The 20,498-nt window shown below is 35.3% G+C and overlaps 1 protein-coding gene across 3 annotated transcripts in view; it reads right to left on the reverse strand.

Moving 5' to 3' along the window:
• The window catches only part of LOC117214933 (acetylcholine receptor subunit alpha-like 1), a 278,214-nt gene that overhangs the window by 175,277 nt on the left and 82,439 nt on the right, over nucleotides 1-20,498 (reverse strand). The window contains exon 3 of one of the 3 annotated variants that reach the window (XM_033461299.1): nucleotides 5,643-5,823. The exons of 1 other annotated variant lie outside the window; for it this stretch is intronic. In XM_033461299.1, coding sequence (XP_033317190.1) covers nucleotides 5,643-5,823 — 181 coding nt within the window. Of the gene's footprint in view, nucleotides 1-5,642; nucleotides 5,824-6,497; nucleotides 6,710-20,498 lie in introns of all 3 variants that reach the window. One more of the 3 variants, XM_033461301.1, reaches the window with a different exon arrangement.

The following is a 20,498-nucleotide window of genomic DNA, read 5'->3' on the forward strand; positions in this document are numbered from 1 at the left end:
AATATCGTTGTTATTGTTTGTATACGTGGTATATCGAAAAGCTATAACATCGTAATTATGGTGACGTAGAAGTTGCGAGCAATACGTGAATTTTAGACATCATATGAATACGTAAAACTTATTACATCAGCTTCATGATATTACACATCATACGAGCAAAAACTTATTTACATTAGCTCGATATGACTTCAGCGAGTTCCACACGAATAAACAGAAAAATATAAATAAATACGAAGAAATAATACTAGCACATTTCCTACGTCTGAACAAAAACAACACTTTAGATGTTTCTCCTTTCTTTTCTATCTTCTATTTTCTCTTTTATGCATTCCCTTAAAGTACTTGTACTTTCAAACTGTCTTTCTTTTGCATATTATCTATATTTCTGTTTTCCATATTTCCATGATTCTTTTTTTTTTTATAAAATATTTATAAATATCTCGTGTAATTATGATATGCCAGTGTTGATCTAATGGTAGATTCACAAAAAATAATTTTATTTCTTTCGAGTTTGAGATGAAATCGATGCACTTCATTCGTGTCTCCATTAAAATAAATGTATCTTCCTTATATTAGAGTTACATAATTCCTATCGGTCATCTGACATTTTGCATCATTTTTTAAGAACATCGTGGAAACCAGACTGTGTTTAAGTAAATTCAAATTAAATAGACATCCTACAGAGAATTATTTTATTTCGAATATTCTCTATATTTCTCTATATTTGTTCGTTTGTGCAGCTTCAAATTTCCCAGAAACGCACGAACATCCGCAATCCAGCGATAACAATACGAATATCCATCTACGCCATCTAGATTGAATTTTCTTTCGTTGGTAAACACCGCTCTTTTCTCCACCGCGCACCTTCTTTCGCAAATATTAGACGTTATTACACGTTATCTTGTTCGTAAGCAAACCTGCTTCCCAGTTCTGTTCGTTTAATTACATTACACGTCTAGACCACATGGTAAATATTTTTGATATTATTATCGACCTCAGCTTTACGAGTAATTTCTTCCAATTTGGCACAGGGGATTGAAACAGTCCTGTTTTTTTTAGTAAATCACCCTATATATGTCGAGTTATCAGTAAGTTTAGGAGCGTGTAGCGAATCTTCATTTGGACTAGCCATCGTTGTTGTACAATAGAAATCATATTTACTGGTATAAATATGGTTTTTACAGAATTTGACAAATAACCGTGGTGATTAGACACTCGAGATGTTAATGACAATGATCTTAGGTTCAATAACGAATCCACGGTCAACGGGGTAACTCTTTTGAAGCACAAAGTAACGTTTGCTGCGATGCTCGGTATATACTGCTCGTAAAGACGATGAGAAACTCTCCAAGGAGATCGCAAGAATAAAAGACTGATGAAAACTTTCCTTTCCTTGCGATCGCGTTTGTTTGCTGTATATTGGTCCGGGATACCAACAAAATTCCAACTGTCGTTGCTAGGCAGTCCCGCGTAGCGGCGACATTGTTTCTGCCTAGAGTTTGATTGTTAACACAACGTGTGTTCCATAATATTGGCACTTGTGAGGCAAAACCACACGTAGCTTGATGATTTGTCCTCGAGCCCGTGTGCCGCTACAACTATATTTCTTTTTTTAAGGAGAACTATACAACTACTCCATACCTCTGTTAGGTAAAAACATCCATCCCGTGGCAGTGGTTACGTTCAGTGACCAGTTGTGTCACCTCGAGTCCAAGCCCACTGTCAGAAATGTCGGGCAAACATAATCGGATTGAATCATAAACAACTACTTCTAAGTTTTATTATTTAAATATAACTATAATAATATAGACTAAAGTATTGGGGATCTTGCCAAAAATTCCAAAAGAAAGGCCCCGATGTCCTTTCATCTCCAACACGGCCATCCTGACAATCATCCTGACTAAAATATTGGGTTTTCTCAACATTAGACTCAATACAATTGACATTATTTACAATTGATCCAAATGTCCCAACAAATCAAGGGTGCAATTCAAGAACAAAAACTTTGATCGAATGTTCAATGGTAAAAATGAAAAACAACAATCAGTAACGTTACAATTAGTATTCAAAGTGTAGTTGCATCCTGTGAATTACCAGTCAGACCATAATCACATGACAGACCATTCTCGATCTCGTACCTGAATGAATCTCATATTTTTTTTATATCTCGATACCTCACTGGGCATATGTGAAAACACTATACTGGATGTTATGATCATAGCACTAATGACATTAGAACTAAATTCTGTAACTGTGTGTTGCTTTTGCCTCTAAATTTCTTTGGGCCACATGATCATCCGTAAGCGTATGTGAACCATTGTGCTCGATCTTACACTGAATTTCATCACATTACCACACTGGGCGTATGTGGAAACACTGAACTTCATCACATTACAACACTGGGCGTATTTGGAAATATTGAACTTCATCACAAAAATTCCAAAAGAAAGGCCCCGATGTCATTTCATCTCCGGCATATATAACTTTACGACTCCTATTAATTTCTTTTATAATTTTGGTAGTAATACAACGTTGGCGAAGCAAGAATTGTTCCAATTTCATTTTTATTATAATCCAATACTTGAATTTATATGACAGAATAGCGTAACTCGAGAGCACTAACGTATGATCATTTGTATGAAATTTATCTTCTTTTCGATGTACTATCATTTTATTCTTTTCGTATGTCTATACGAAATGTCCATTTAAGTGGAAATTGCTGAAAGCATATCGAGCTTTACGTATCCACGCAATGTTAATGCCCACATACTGCTCGCAAATTTCACGCTGATGTAGCTACGATATAGGAAATTATAGATGCCACAAGTTTGCTATCTTGTTATTCGGAAGTGTAGCAGCTATCGCGATATGAAATAGAGATAATCAGTTAACAGAAATTTATTAAACTCGATCTGAATTCAGTGCCGTTTATTACAGCAGAAGTAGCTAAATAAACCATAATGTCATAAACCTCGATCAAAGGGCTTATGCAAAACGAGACACGAAATCAGACTGTTTGAATCGAGTTTTCAAATAAGTTTAATCCACTTGCCTTTCACAGGAATGAAAACTTTTTGAATAATCTGTTTACGTATAAATCTGTATTTACCCTGCTACATTGAAGCAACTAGGCCTGTCCAAACATCTCTTTTTTTTTTACCGTGTATTTAGTGTGGTGTCTGAAAAATGCTCGGTAAAACGTTCAATCTTTGCCGCGTGTATCGCGTACAGTGACGCTTAGAAACCGAGAGTCCTACGATCTAAGCTTTTCAATAGCTATGCTAATAAAGAATGAGACTCCGCGATTAGACGTTTCATCTTTCCATCGATCTGCAAATGTCAAAGAGCAAGGCGACTGACCAGCTTGGATACGCTTCGAAGCAGATTCTTTTCACCTCGATTCAAAGTTTGTGATCGAGGTACCCTTTGAAACCTGCGACGTAGTATCGCTCTTTCAAGTCGTTCGTCGAAGCGAGGATCGGACTAACATTCTTAGTAGGAAGCATTCATACAAGGTGAAAGATAGATGTGGTGTTACACGAAACGGCATATCGACGAAGTACTTCATAGCACCGCAATGTTTAACAAAAACGTAACACCGAACGATGAGATGTCGCTAAGAAAATGCTTGTAAAACGTTTACGGTGGCTCACGAAAGTATCCGAATTTTTACCTGCGTGTTGTTCGAAACGTCTTGAAATCCCATTACTGTTACGATTATCGCGATTATGTTGGTAGAATTTGAAGTGGATCCGAAAATGTGTATAAGAGTTATACAACTCGCAAGGACCATCAAGGTATCTGAACAGTCAATTGTGCGCCATATTAACCGATTTAGGGCCAAGCAATGTACGACAACGTACGATAATCGGAGGAAAAGAAGCTCTCGTTAATTGCATGATAGTCATCCCAGCATGGTCACGTGGGTACTAACTCAAAAGCGAAACTTTTTTTATTTTTCACGTCTTTTTAAATCAAACTTTTACTGAAATATTTGTGAGATCTTTCTGATTAAAATGAGAACAAGCACGGTGTAATTTGAATTGTATTTACTTATTGATATGTATTTGTCATTTATCAAGTTAGCAAATGTGCTCCAAATTGTACCGTGTTTGGTGTCATTTTAATCGGAAAAATATGACAAATATGTTGATGAAAATTTCATTCGTTACAAATCAGAAATAAGAAAGTTTGATTTTTTAATTAAAAGTACAGGCTTATTTAGCTCCTCTTTTCCTTTCACTCGCGCTATACTTTTCTACGTTTTCTATTTTTGTTTGCAATTTTTTGCAAAAACCAAGATTGCAAAACATGGGACCCGGCAATTGTCCAATATTTTTTCGTAGTTTACCATAGCGTTCTAAATACAATAGAACTTCGTTTATCTCAACCGATCGAGGCAATAAAATATTTCGGATAATCGACGAGTTGGGACCAGCTGCTGCTGTGAATTTCGATAACAGAGATGGATGTTCGGATGACTGAGATTGAGCAACACTTTCGACACAAGTTGTGTTCAATTATATGACAACTTGGATAAAACACACGACGTGTACGACTTCAGAATACGCGTTCGTATAGTTGACAGTACGTTCGAGCGTAATTCGAAAAATAGAGTTAGACTCAGTTACGAATTCATGCAAAGTGGTTCGGATGAACGAAGTTCTGTACTTAGAGTTTAGAAAATTTGATAAAACTATAGACTCTAGATACAAGAAATAGCGATGAGAAAAATAATACGTGGATGTGTAAAATTGCCTTTTATAGACACAATGTTGAGAATTTGACAATTTCAACCGTCTGGAAAAAATGTCAAATAACATGTTGACGCAATATGCGCGCTTAATAGGATACAAAGTTACAACATTTAACGCCACTGCACGTTTACGATAAACGTTTTGCAACTTTCATATACATTTTCGGATTGCCTTCAAATTTTACTATCAGAAACACGATAATCGTATCTCATTCGGATGTTAACGAAATTTCAAAAAGTGTAGTACAACGCACGCAACGTAATCATGAAGAAAATGTTGTTCTACGTACATCTTCGGATCGCAATTAAACTTTACTACCATAATCACGACGATCTTATCTCATCGCAGTGCTACAGAAATTTCAGAAGATTTCACGTAACGCGTATAATATATAAAAAAATGTGCCGGTAGGTGTACGAATATATTCGCGAGCCACTGTAGGTGGATCAGCGAGATCGATGCGTGCGAATTTGTCACGATAACTGGGATCCTCGCAAGAACGACGACGCGAGCCGTTTTCAAAGATCGCGTTCAGATATGCGAGCCTGTAGGATCGTTCGAGCACACCGCAGAATAATATATAAAAACGAGCTGACCGTACGACATCACGACGAATGTCAATCAAATAACACTGCAGTCCACACCAAGTAACAATATTGAAATATATATATATATGTAATATATATAGATAATATATATATAAATATGACGTATGACGTCCAAGACCAGCGCATCGCAGAAACGATTACGGGTATCAAGGTGGCATTCTCTGATGGAACATAAAAAACGAAAGTGTAACCAAGGAGGAAACTGGGAAGACCGATCATATATGACGAGCAAAAAGGTTCAATCTGGCGATCGTGCTCGTTGCTGTTGGCGTGGCACCTTAAAACCGTCATAGGTCCAGGAGCCTAACTTCAAAACACAGGTCTGTACGTCGTACGGAAAGAACTCAACGTCGATGGAGCAGGAGGATTTATATACGGCTGGCGGTTGCCAGACGACCAATCCCGAATGGTAGACCGTGGCCTTGGTCATCAGCGTCACCTCGTAGTTCCCGTCGGCGCTGGAATCACCGAAGAAACGAGCCGAGCGTGATCACGATTGGCTCCTCTTTGAAGAGCACCGGATGCTGCCGCTACGCGATGATCTGTCTCTTTCTCTCTCTTTCTTTTATTCTCTTTCTCTCTCTCTCTCTCTTTCTTCCTCACCATCACCCTATCTCTCACCCTTTCTAACGAATCGAGCCGAAAAAGCTTCGCATCGACCGCTCGGATCGCGTAATTTCGCGTCCTCGCTACTCGATCTCCCTTCGTTCAAACATCCCCCTCGGCTATCAACTGTTACTGCGTGCCATCTCTGTTGCATTTTCTTTGCGATTCGCCTCGCTATCATCAATTCTCGTTCTCTCTATCCTCTGAACGCACGTCGCATCTGTCGGAGCTACTGTTATAGGTATCACGAAACGTTGAAGGAAAGCTGGCAGCATCCGTCTCCTAGCGTGGGTTTCGGCTCTCCCCTCCCATCGAGTGTAACGTTTCGAAAACGGGCAACAAGAAAACACGAGCCACCGCGGAGTTTGGAAATCCACGCGACGAGCCGATCGTTCGGGTCTAATATCTAGTCTTAAGGGCTACAAAGGTGGACCGTCCTCGACGCATCACGAGCCACGTCGATCCACGTCGTGGAAGATCCGCCGGTCTATCTGCCACGAACTTAGCGGCTACCATGCAAGTTTACCTTAAAGCCGTCATAGGTCCACGAACCGAACTTGAGGACACAGGTCTGCTCGTCGAATGGGAAGTACTCCACGTCGATCTCGCAGGATGACTTATAAATGGCAGGGGGCTTCCACTCGACCAATCCTTGATGGTAGATGGTGGCCTTCGTGGCCAAGGTCACCTCGAAGTTGCCGTCCGCGCTGCGAGCGAGCACATTAGTGGTTCTGGGCGCTGCGGCGGTCGAGCTTACTTTGTACTTCCGATTCGATACCAAGCCGTCTTTTTTTTTGTTAATTTTTCTTTACTTTTTTCTTTCTTTGCTTTTTCTTGTTTTTTCTTTTCTTTATTTCTTTTTTTGTATTTTTTTTTTGTTTTGCTTTATTCTTGCATGTGCCTTAACGCTGCCTTGGCGGCGTAGGAAACAAGTTCTCGCGATAGGATGCACCTTTCGTGCGCGCGAAACCGCGAACGCGACAATTTTGTACGCGTGGCCGGCGCGAGAAATTCGACGAAACACGAGCGAGACATGTACCGAAGTCCGTGAGGCGGACAAATAACAAGCGTGCGCTTTGAACACCGCTCATAGACCCGTCGCCGAAAGCAAAGTATCTGAGTGTTGCTGAATTCCCGTGTGTTTACTTTTTTCGTCGCATCGATAGACGCGAGCACCGTGTGTTCCTGACTTTTTAAACGCGGAGCAACGAGATTTATACCGATAAAGACATTTCACGCTGTAAGCACAGTAAGCTTGCCAAACATATCGCGGTTATGTCTACGATAGTTATTTACTTTACTTTAATCTTTGTTATGCTTGAAAGGTGTTCAAAATTTTAACAACTGTGGAAACAACATATTCGAGTGACGTTTGTAACACGTTTGAGTGCAACGTGACAGAATAAGAACAGAACGTAGATTTATTTGTGCCAAAAGCATCGTACTTTCGAATTCTAAGAGATCATGTTTATTTTAATGGATTATTCCGCGAGTTTGAATTATAAATTTTGTCGATATATTAAATATGTTAGAAAAAAGGGCTCTTATTTCGATCGTAGAATTTAATAAATGTAGATATATGTAGAAATTGGTACAAATGAAACAACTTAAGGTAACATGTAACAGGGTAACTTACACGTACCATGGATCGTTAGGAAACGAGTACTACTTAGCAGAATTATGAAAAACAAAGAAATACAAGGAACAATGATAAAATAGTATTTTCATTCACAGTACAAAACGATGAGAATTATTCGTCATATGCTTGACATTGATAGCAACACAATTCAGAGAATTTTAAATTTACTAATTCTACACTAACCTACGTTATGTTTCTATTTTTATTATGTAAAGCAGTATATTAATAATGCCTTTGCTTTGTCTTTTAGCAGTTAAATTAAGAAAACGTGTATCTAGTATTCTCAAAAACGTCAATTTTAGAAAATCTTGCCAGTAAAATTTACATTTTGCAAGTTACGTCACTGTCAATTCCAAGCATCGATATTTCAATTAAAAATACGAGAAATCGCGATATAATATAAGATACTTGTGAATGTGAATGTTTCTACTAAAATGAGGGCGAATCTGAGAATATACTGATAAATAATCACATATAACGTTTAATTATATAATGTCCATTTAAAATTACCATTTCACACTTCGTTGTAATTGCTGTGTTTGAGAAATTTTTTATAAGTATAAATGTAAAGAAAAAAGAGAATTCTTTTGTGAAAATAAATTTAATGCAATTTATAAACCAATACTTCATGGATATCGTTCATTGTATATTTTTAATCAAACTGCGATTGTTTTATTTTCTAACGAAATAAAATTCAGAGGTAATAGTGTGTTTAAGAAAGAAAGAAATCTTTTACAAATATTTACCTGAAGAAGAAATAGAATTCTTTTATGAAAATAAACTTAATTTAATTAAAGGATCAACTCCTCATAGATATTACTAATTATATATTTCTAAGCAAACTGCAATTGTTTTTCCTCCTGGTTACTTTACTTCTTCTAATGTTGTGTAATGTATCACTTTGTACATTTTTACATTGTACGATGTTTGTCATTATAAACTATCTCTGCAAAATAATTTAATATATTTATATGACTGTTACTACGTATATTATGGAAAATCGAGTACATATTTCTAAACAAGTGCGTGCTGCTTCAAAATTCTTTCAGTCACCATAAAGTAATTGCGATTTCACACTGAGAAAATGGAAGAAAATCTACAAGTTGGGAAACCAAAGAAATAAAAATAAATTATTGTCCATTCCTGATACTTGTTCTATAACAGCAAAATCATTATTTTATACAATATTAGACATCTCAACTGAAGTTTCCAGATATTTTGTCTAACCTACGTTCAGTCGGAAACGATACGTTCCCATCAGAAATATTTTTGCCAGACGTGCAGCTACTATACCCTTTCACTTTCTTTAAATTATATATTTATCCGAATATGCAAATTTGTATTTTCGTACGTGTAATTTACAAGATGGAACTTGAGCAAAGAAATATTTTACTCATTCAACGTGGTAAAAGATTCTGTACTTTGAATATTTCATATATTTCTGTATATTATGTTCATTCTGTGCGTTCTCGTATCCGCAAATTTCCCATAAACGCGTAAACATCCACAGCTTAATTATATGTCTTAGGAAACTTCACCATTCGCCTTCTACGATTTATACGACTATAATCTGTCCGCATTTGAAATATGAAGGGCGATTCTGCACCCCTTTAGGGCACTCATGCCTATTAACAATCTAGCCTGAACTGCCTTTAGTTTACCTACCGGCTCTAGTGTACACTCCGTTTCATTGAATATTTCAGTGCACAAACAAACATCGATGCATATGTGCACATGCATCGTGAAAACAAACGGCAGAATGTATCGATCGCGGTGCGTGAAATTTATATTGGCTTTGTCTGCGTTTCTTTCCGCTAATACGGCAACAGCAACAAAGTGGACGTTGACGTGTGAAAGAATAAATGAACGTAGCCAACTGTTTGCGCTAGACAGTCTTCGATTTAGTTTACGTCAGCTCACTCATTTTGGGAGCAGAGAAAGAGGGTTTTAACGGATAGTTATGAGAATAGAATACAAAACAGAATATTTATCAGAATAGTCTAACATGAATTGCACAGGAAAATACGTAGATTACAGATACGAATAGAGAAGATACATATAATATATAGTTACAGATTCAAACAGTTCAGTTGGAAATTGCTAAATAGAAACGAATAGATACTTGTACATGAAAGAGATGCATTAGAAAATAATATACAATTGTGCAATATGTAAATTCTACTGGCATAACTACTAAGAAAGACATAAACCATCAAATTCGAAAGAGTGAACACTGAAGAAAATATGTAGGTACATCTTTGTGTGTTTCTCGGTTCCTAGTATAATCTAGTACAGTAAATAGAAAATAAGAATTATTTTAACCAATTTTAAAATACTTTTTCTTGATCAATGAACACCTTCGTTTTTATATTAATTTATAATTGCATAAATAGTTATATCGAAAATAGCATTTTTAGATAAAGAATATCGACTAAACTAATATTTCATAATTATCATTCAACAGATTACACGCGAATATGGCGTTAAAATCTAGCGAAATTTGAAATAATAAAAATAATTTCGTATTTTTATAAAAGTGACGTTTTATCGAATAAAGTCTGTTGCTTTTCAGAACTTTGCGACTGCTTTCCCGAAAACTTTCGGTCCCTTTCGGAAAACTTTTAATCTTTTAATCCTCTGAGATAGCTCCAACAGGTTTCTAGCTCATTCAATTTTTCGCCATGAAAACACGTTTAGTAAAAATCAGAGTAGTATTCTAGTTAAATTTGTAAAGACCAGCTTAACGCTACTACTATCAACACAGGAAACCTAAGTTCCTTAATTCAAAATATGTAGAAATCAAAATTGCACCAGTGTCCGACTATAGTGATTTTCAATATATCAAGAAAGATATCATTTATAGATTTATTTTTACACTGCGAGATTTGTATCCGATGGATATTTTGTATAATATTCAATGTATATCTATAAGATATTTTATAATTTTATTGTAACTATATAATAGTCTCTTTTTACATTCAGATATTGTTAATGTAAATCAATCGAAAGATCCACATATTTATAAGCGCTATTGTATGTGTGTCTTGCCACGAGCTTAAAATATTTACGATTCGAGATAATAATAAGCCAGTAACTAATTGTAACTACTGTGAATACAACAGAGGATTTTTCGAAAGTCACACTGCCAACCAGAGGCTGGACAGGTTCAAAAAGTCGGGAGAAATCTTAATCGAAGCTTGAACGTGGATCTTACACCATCAAAACGAATATCAGTCCCTTTGGAAGTTCAAAATTTAAGCACGATCATCGATCAAACGTAGCTGATGCTCTGTGTCTGTAAATCTTTTATCCCTTTTACAAGAAGAACACTTTGCCATCATTGAAACCTATTTGACGCGATATGAAAGATTGCGAACACACCAGAAGCTCGATTATTCGACGACACCAAAGATCGTATTACATAGATTTATGAACAGCTTGGCACGTCCAGTTGCGAACGTTCAGAGAGTTTTCTACAGAGGAAAACGCGCGTCGATGATGATTCTACACGCTTGTTCACGTTGCTAAATATCGTCCTGTTTTGTATAGACGCGTTTAACGTTTAAGAAAATGAGTATTTCACTGAGTATTTCATGATTCAGATACTAAGTGAACAATCCTGCAATTTTTTTTTAAGGAGCTGGGGGCTGTCATTCTAAAAATTTTCGATTACTTCTCTCTACTTTGTGGGTTTCTACAATATTGTCAAAAATAGTTTTTATTGCTAGCTTAATTTTTTTAAGCAAAGCAAAATTTAATCAAAAATATGAAAAAAAAACGGAGAATTACTTAAAGATTCTGGTTAAAAACGACATAGTCTGCGGATGAAAAAGAAATTAAGAGATTCGGAGACCCGAGTCTTACTGTATTTAATGTACGTGTAACAATGCATTTATTGGAAAATTCAAATTCTACTTTATTTGGTATTCTATGTTGCAAAATACATATGACGTAGATAAAATATGGATTTTTAATGAAACAATTAGAAAATAAAGCAGTGAAAAGCATTCAGTTTGTAATATAAATACAGCAGACGTTCTGATATCTACGTAACAACTATTTCGAAATATATCTATTTCTATTATCACATAACTTGGCAATTTTTAAGAGTTGCATAATCGCTATAAATACTTTGTAACCATTAAAATTGAAAACAATGTATAATTATGAAGCTGAATTTTAAATAAAGTAGTTTAATCGAGAATTAATCAGATAATAAAACCCATTGACAAATTTTAAATATTCTATTAATTGTAAATACGAAGAGTGCTTGATAACAGAGATTTTTATGAAAAATCATGGTTGTATAATCGTTTGATTGATTGCTGTAAATAGCAGATAATACCTCACGAGAGTTTCTAAAATTCCATCAATCAAATCTACTGACGTGTGATTTTTATGAAACAAATTCTATAAAAGTATTATTACAGTAATAGTTGAAGAAAAATGGAGGTTTCGACAGTGAAAATTCAATTTATTGACGATCATTTTGCTGCTCTTACTATAGTTGGTCGAAACCTCAAGCGACATCGCTAAACTATCCTCGTTAGTCCTGTCGCACCTGTTCATTAAATGTGAAAGACCTCGACTAATATTGGAAGATAATATGTCTAATTAAAGATCATCGATTCGAATATTAAACTTTTCTAAACTCCTCAAATTATCTACTTAATATTTAATAATATTTAAGCAAGTAAAAATGATGATACATTTTTGTAGCTTCTTGCATGTTTGTTCAAAATTGCACCGGTGTCCGATTTTTATTTTCCTGATCGACTATAGTGATTTTCAATATATTAAGAAAGATATCATTTATAAATTTATTTTTGCATTACGAGGTTTGTATCCGATGGATATTTTGTATAATATTCAATGTATATCTATAAGATATTTTATAATTTTATTGTAACTATATAACTATAGATATTTATTGTTATTTTGTAATTTAATATGTAAAAAATTTCTACAAATAAATATTTTTAAACATAATGCGTAATTACTATTAAAAATACAATTTAATCTAATATACCTATTAACCCTACTCTTCTCCTCGGGTCCTTAAGACCCCAAAATGGTCGTTATACCTATTCCAATAGATATTTATTAAAATATCGACGACTTCCAAATATTTGTTTTTTGTATTCAACGTAATTTGTCTTTTGTATATTCTATAACTTTTATGAATTAAATATTCAAATAAATACTTCAAACGGACGAAACAAGTACAAATGAGAAGATACAAATACGAAGAAAAGAAGAGAACAGTGGGGTTAATGCTATATTTATGTATATTAATGTGACATGTAAAATATTAAGTATAGTTATTTGCTTTGAAGTAAAGCAATTATCTTTCAATCAATTTACAATAATTTCGAATGTCAATATTTCATTATTTATTTTATTTAAAGTCGCATCGACTACCGTGGTCATTAGCGGCCGAATGTCGATATTGTTTCGTTAAAAACAAACAAGCGACGTATATTAATGAAAAATTGCAGTGCATTCGCGTTTCCATAATATTTCCCGCAAATATTTATTAAAAGGGAAACAATTTTCATAAAGCTTATCAGAAATGATTTGCAATATAAAGATTATATCATATTATGTTCATATTATGCTGTCTTCTGGTCGTGATAGCGATGTGTAGTATCGTTGACGACGAATATGCGAGGTTCACGCAAATAACATTTGTCATGGCACAGTTATTTTCAAACAAAATAAAGCTAGCAAGAGTCAAAGGCTCGCTCAAGTACACTTACACAGTAGTCGAAAAGTCAGTTCTACGTTCTATCGTTTACGTTCGCGAATATACAGAGATAGACGTGAAAAGATATTGCAAGATCAAAGATATTCAAATCGTGGAAACGAGGACAATGTGAATTTCTTCGAATCTACGCTACGAATTACAGTAAATAATTTCTATCGAATCAATTTAAGCTTATAATCGTTCGATTGACTGGAGGATTTCACGCAATTTTAGGTAAAACTGCTTACATTTTATAAGGTACAATTTTACAATTTGCTGCAAGAAGATGAAACGAATGAAAGTTTTACATACAGTTACGATTTTCCAAGTATCCTGGTCTTTCCATCAAGAAAACTGCACCATTCTAAGGATGGCAATAAATTGCGTATACGCCTACAATATATTGCATAATACGTTAATATCTGTTTCTTTCGGATAAAACCTTAAATATATCCGGCGAATAACAGTGGCCAGTTGAACGTGGAAACCTATAAATCATTTCTCACAATGGAGAACTTAGACCGATGTTCGTTCTTTCTCGCGGATCGTTAAGTCTTGGCTCGTTTAACGAATCTTCACTACAGTTTCTCGTGCCTTTCGCTTCTCCCATGGTGTAAGATTAACAGCAGACATGTACAGGGTGTCTCGGTAATTCTCGGCAATTGAATGATTACTACGTAAAAAAATCAGTCGAAAATATGGAATAAAATGATTGCGTATGGCGGATCATTTTCGAGAAAATCGGATTTGAAAATTTGTCAATTATACAGGGTGGTTGGTAACTGGTGGTACAAGCGGAAAGGGGGCGATTCTACGCGAAAAAAGAAGTCGAAAATATAGAATAACAATTTTTCGTTTGAGGCTTTGTTTTCGAGAAAATCGACTTTGAATTTTCGTTCGGTACGCGTGCGGTACGTTATAACGGATCTCACTGTAGATCGTTGTCTCGATGGAAAAATTTAAAAAAGAAAAAGAAAAAAAATTTTTATTCTATATTTTCGACTTCTTTTTTCGCGTAGAATCACCCCCTTTCCGCTTGTACCACCAGTTACCAACCACCCTGTATACTTAAACTTTACTAACTGCAGACTAGACTAACTGTGAGTGAACGAGCACTGTGAGGGAACTTATGCTAAATATTAAAATAGAACTCTATTCATCTCATCCAGAAGATTACGAAGAAAAACTCGATTGATTTTTTATTCTCATCGTTATTTGTGGATTTTTCACAGTTTCCATAGAATATAAATAACTTTTTGTTTTTTGCATGATATTTGCAATATATGCATGATATTTGCAATGATATTTGTACAATTATCAGCGACGTTTCTCCAATGGGATAAACATCTACGTGCTACTGTCACAACATCGTTAAACCAATTTACCGAATGTCAACATGTGGATAAATTGTAAATACTGGAGAATAATATAAAAAAGAAACATGCTAAAACAAGTGAAAAATGCGAAATAAAGTTTTCCCATAGTTACGCTTTGTTTCCGAGAGAATAGAGCTTGAACGTGTTTAGTCATGAACCAACCTGTTACACAAAATAAATTTTCAATTGCAAATTTGTTTTTCTCGGAAACAAAGTGTCTTATGGACAGATTTTGTTCCACATTTTTCCACCTATTTTTTACGCGTGGAATAACTTTCTGTCGATTATTTTCTCTTGTTCAGTTCGAAATTAATCAAGCCCAAGTATACTCGAAAAATCTTCAAATTCGATTTTCTTAAAAACGGAACGCCACACGAAAGACTTTTATTTTACAAAGAGAGAGGGAGAGGTAGATGGATAACTTCATTTTCCTGACTTTCGACCTCAAAAAGGGCTTGACACGTGGTTGTGTCTACAAAATCACTATCCATATACGCCATTGTAATACTGTAGAAAATAATTCTCATACTTAAAATACCTGAAATACTTAAAATGCTCGTGACACGTGTCCGACTAGCTTCCTTCTCCTTTCTACTATTTTCCTCATACATCTTCCTTGCTCTTTTCCTCGCTCATCCTTCCGGTTAATTCTTTTTCTCTTCCAACTTCTCTGCACTCTTCCTCTTTCTGTCGTTTCTTTCCCTTAACCACACAATCTACATTCTGAATTCCCTGACTCTATCCTCATTATCACGTCTAAATCTCGCTCGATTATCGCTTCCTCTACATTCTTCCTTCAAAAACTCTGCTCTGCTTTCTTCCCCTAATTCCCTATATTTCCTTTTATACCCTCCCTCTATTATTCTTTCATATTCCTGTCTCTGATCTGTCCCGTCCATCCATACTAGAGCTGAATCTGTTATCCTAAGCTCCCATAAAGTCTATGCCCTTCTCCTCATAAATAGTGTCATTTTCTTCCTTCTTCCCATTTCGACTTTTCTTCCCCCAAATCTTATTCTATATTTTCCATACGTTTTCTTTCACACAGAATCGTCTGATTGCCGATCGTACCAGAGTTGCCGAGACACCCTGTACAACGACGCTGGCGCACATAGACTCGCGTGCAGGTCTCCTTCATCTCGCTCGCACTGTCGGCGAGAAATGGAAGCGGAATTGACAGTCTTCCTACTCTGGCTGGCAGAAAACCCTACCGAGATTAAAAGGAAACGAAACTATTGCGGAGGAGTCCCCCGTCACCTTAGATCCCGCGAGTCGTTTTCATCAGTGGGTTGAACTTCAATTTCACTTAACCTCTGACCTCCCTCTCCCTTCACTGCCCTCCTGCTCTCTTTGCTCTCACCCCTTTTACCGCCGCTACGATTCTTCCACGCTTTTCACCGTCCTCTCGCTTCGTACCGGCCCGTTACTGTTTAAGCTGCTGTTGTTCCTCAGCCTCGCGGTATTATTCCTACAGTTTTCTTATTTCTTACTTTCTTGGATAATGGAAAAAGAGGGCTGCGAGAGATTTCGGTCGTTTTCGCCCGGTTTATTTTCCCCCTTCGCTTTGATGGACGAGCCGTTCGCGATATGAGCGTGTCCGTGTTGAACGCCGAAAGCTTTCAGCGAGAGATTGCTCGCAGAATTTTTCGGACCATGCCTATATATATATATATATATATATATATATATATTTCTTCGCTTGCGCCTGTTTCTGTGTAGGTAGAGAAATATCTGAGGCAATATATATTATGTCTTTATAGAAGACTTTCTGTCAGAATTAAGTTCATAATTATACTCTGGTTCATAGAGGTATTCGAACACCTGCGAAAACTTATTCTGGTTATATTATATGTTTTTCGCAAAATATCTTCGTGACGTGCGATGTTGTACAATTGTGACGGTGACGTTGGTAGAGTTTGAAATGAACTCGAAAATGCAGGTAAAAGTTACGGGGTATTTGTTGCAAGCATTCGCCTCACAAGGACCATAAAATTATTTAGACTCGTTATTGTTCGTTTCGTAATCGTCTCAAGTCGATTAAACTGCAGGGTCATTAGCGACTGGAGCACGATACTACTGGATACTGTAGAGATATTATACGTGAGAACTATGAGGAATGGCAAAAATGATGGTACAGTTTTAGGTGGATCATCAAATTGATTATTAATTAGAAATAAATTGTAAATAATGTTATGGTTGCGATATTACATAATTGCAATGCTTTTCCATCCAATGCATTGTATGAATTCTTTTTACCAAACTGAAAATATTTGAAGAACTTTAATTATTGCAATTTAATTTGCTGTCATTTAGCATGATTAGCATTGTGCATGTATTTTCTCAGCATTTACCCTTGCAAACCTGTGTATGTAAAGAACACGTATATTCTTTCCTGTCCTATTTCTCCACTTCCTTTATTCGATTCAGCCAGTTCCAGAAGACATTGAAACATATTCGCTGTGAAAGTTGAGCGGATGTGCATAATCTGAGGAATTCTGTTCGAACGCTTCTCTTTCGCACTAACACTTTACACCCAGCGATCTTCAGTCTTACATTTATCACTCTGATTCATCCTTGATTTCAGATTCACCACGAAAAATCACCATTATTCGTCCATGCTTCGTTACCTTCTTCTTTATTTCAGGTTTGCAATTGGATTCACACTGATGGCAAGACTTACGACTGTTAACTGTGCAGCAGTTTGATAGCAGTTTCAAATATTTCCTAAATGTGTTTTTATGGAATTTGGTTACGTCTACCTCACGTAACTAGATTTATAATAAAATTCTGCTTTTGATTTCGTAACATTCATCGTAACTTTTTCAAACGCATTCCTTTCAACATCTTTCTTTGAGCATTTACTTAATACACTATATAATAATTTACAATAATACATTTATGTTATAGTACGAGCCTCACATATAGCAAATAGGTTACTGTTTAACATATAATTTAATTTAGTTACTTATTAATTTGTAGAAATATTTTACACTTATCTTTCTAGTTACATTAAACCATTTTGAAATATTTACGTCCAAATAAGCTGTATTGGGATATTCGTAAAATTTTCAGATATAAAATAGCTTTATAGAAATAAATGGATATTTCTACATTTACTTCTAAGAGCGAGTATAATTAAAATGAACTGTCTGTTCACACACAAAGTTTGTCAAATATGTACGTCATATTTCAAAAAGCAAACACATATTTCCTGCTCTTTAATAATACACATCAACATTTAGTTCCTCCTTTTATAGCAAACGCTGTATTATGTGATCAACGCCATACAGCTCTTTAAATAGCACAATACACACATTAAGTTCCATACATTTTTTTAAATGTATTTGGGATATGAAAATCACGAATGGACCAACAGAAGTTTACGTATCGAAACAAAGTCACGTAGAGTCGACGAGCGAAGATAGGGAACCGTGTCGACTGACATTACGCAGCCGAGGCAATTTAAACTTGCGAAATTTGCAAACTGTATCACAGCCGAAGAAAGAACAAAGTTTGTTTAAGAGATGCCAACAACTTTCTCCGATAAAGAGTGAAATTTTGTTAGTATCGCGAGTACTTCTTCAAAAACTATCAGTGGTGTAGCATTACTTTCGAATGTTCGCACCTTGCTCGGTTAAAAGCGCACTTTATTACATCCTGATGTATACACTTTCTCTCGAAGAACATCTTTTCAATCATTTTCAAACAATTACTAATTTAACTTACAAAGTTATTTTTCCTACACTTTGTGTAAGCATTATTTACTTAATTTGGTTTATTTTATTTCGACGTTTTCGTCAACTTAAGAACGAATCTAGTCTATGGAAGTGTAATAATAACAATGACGAATAAAAAAGTAGAAAATTTTCTAGATATTTCAAATTCAAACTAATATTTCATTCGCATACGGATATTTGAAAAATACAAATTAATTGTTTTGAATATCTACGATTGATCACTGATACTATTCTGATAAGAAGGCAAATTATTTCTCTACGAGTTAAAAACTGGTGAAGAGATTTTAAGATGGAAAATAAAGTTTCGGTGACGAAACAATTGACAAAGGAAAAAATAATTAATAATAACACGAATTTTCTAATAAAAGTCAACAAATAAATGAACATTTCAAAAAGAGCAAACAACTTCCAACTGATTCTTCTTCATTTACTCGAATCGCTGAAAAGGAGTTTGTAGCTACAACTCCTCCATCAATTAAAAGGAAACCAGGCACCAGCAATGTACAGTTTCATAACTAGCCACTTGTGGCTACTGATGTTTGCGACTACATTACGGTTCATTCGTCCAGACAAATGAAAATTATTTTTAAACAGCGAGGACGTCGTCTTTTTCCCCTCGAGAGCTTGCAACATGGACTTGTCTGACCTCTCAGGATGTGTTAAGTTAAGACACAGCCTCTCGGATATCCAGATGAGAAAACCTGGCTGAGAAAAAGATAGCTATCACAGTCGAGCGACACTGTAGGGATTCCTTTTCAACGGTTATGAGAGGCCAATAGCGTGCAACATCGCAATGGGACCATCTTCTTAATGTTTTAAACGAGAACCTCGTAAGCACTGGTGTAACATAACTGCGAACTTCATGTTCTCTCGAGTTTGTTCTCGTTTCGAATGAGTCGTTCGTTCACTATCGTACTATGTCTTATATTATGTACATTTTTTACCTTTATTATTATTATACATTTAATCATTCCGTGATTTATTAATTTATTATTACACATTTTTTTATTTACATTAAATTGGTCATAGCTCTGTTTCGAATAAAAAAAATTTCCCTATTGTAGGCATCTTAATGTGGAAAATATTAATCTTCTTAATATTTCATTTCCGATTACTTTAATATTTATATTTAATATTTTCTATTAATTCTCTGTTAAATTAATAAACAATGGAAGATTAATAAATTCAATTGTAATGATCCTAATGGGTTGATGGAGTGGAGAAATTTAAATGAAGAGAAAGTATGTGCAGAGTGTCTCAACTAAGTGGGTTCGCCTAAATATCTGTCTTCTATATCGTCGCATGAACTTCTCGCGACAAGACAAGTTCGGTTTAAAGTAAAGCAAACTTCTTAAGACAAAGTTACACCATTTCACTGGACACGTGTAACGGTGGAAAGACTTTTTCTTATAATATAATTCAAGCTTGCTCAAAATATAACTTCACAAAATAAAATATACCGAATACAATAGCGTTCGAGAAGTCTTTGTATTTTTTTTATCTTTTCCGGATTTCAATTGAAAAAAAACGTCTTTGAGATTGCGGAAATTTGCTCAGCATCAGAGGAAGACGTTGCAATTCATAAAATCCGCAAATCTCGAAGGTTCTCTCCCTATCTTTTCTATTTTTCTCAATCTCTCAGATGTAGAACCCCAAAAATTTGAAAGCAAAGAATTGGAGCAGCCTTTGAAAGAAAATCCTTCTCAGATACTTGAAACTTGTTCAACAGCTTCCATCAACAAGAGATTTCGTATGACGTATATCAGGTGGAGTGTCATTGCTCAATAGGAAGCAACTGGAAAAAATTCATAGATTTCTCGGGCTGGAAGTTGTCTTTTTATCAATAATCTTCAATATCTTCTAGTTGAAATATCCAAAAAGATTGGAAAGGCATCATCAATTTTATTAACTTAAAACCATCATTACTCTTTTGAGGTTTGACAACCGCCCGACAGAAGCAATTAATGTATAATAAATAACAAAATAATCATTTTCGAGATTGAGATGTATTTTATTTCTTTGCAAAGTT

Source organism: Bombus bifarius, unplaced genomic scaffold (genome assembly GCF_011952205.1).
Source record: "Bombus bifarius isolate JDL3187 unplaced genomic scaffold, Bbif_JDL3187 scf7180000009275, whole genome shotgun sequence".
NCBI classification, from domain to species: Eukaryota; Metazoa; Arthropoda; class Insecta; order Hymenoptera; family Apidae; genus Bombus; species Bombus bifarius.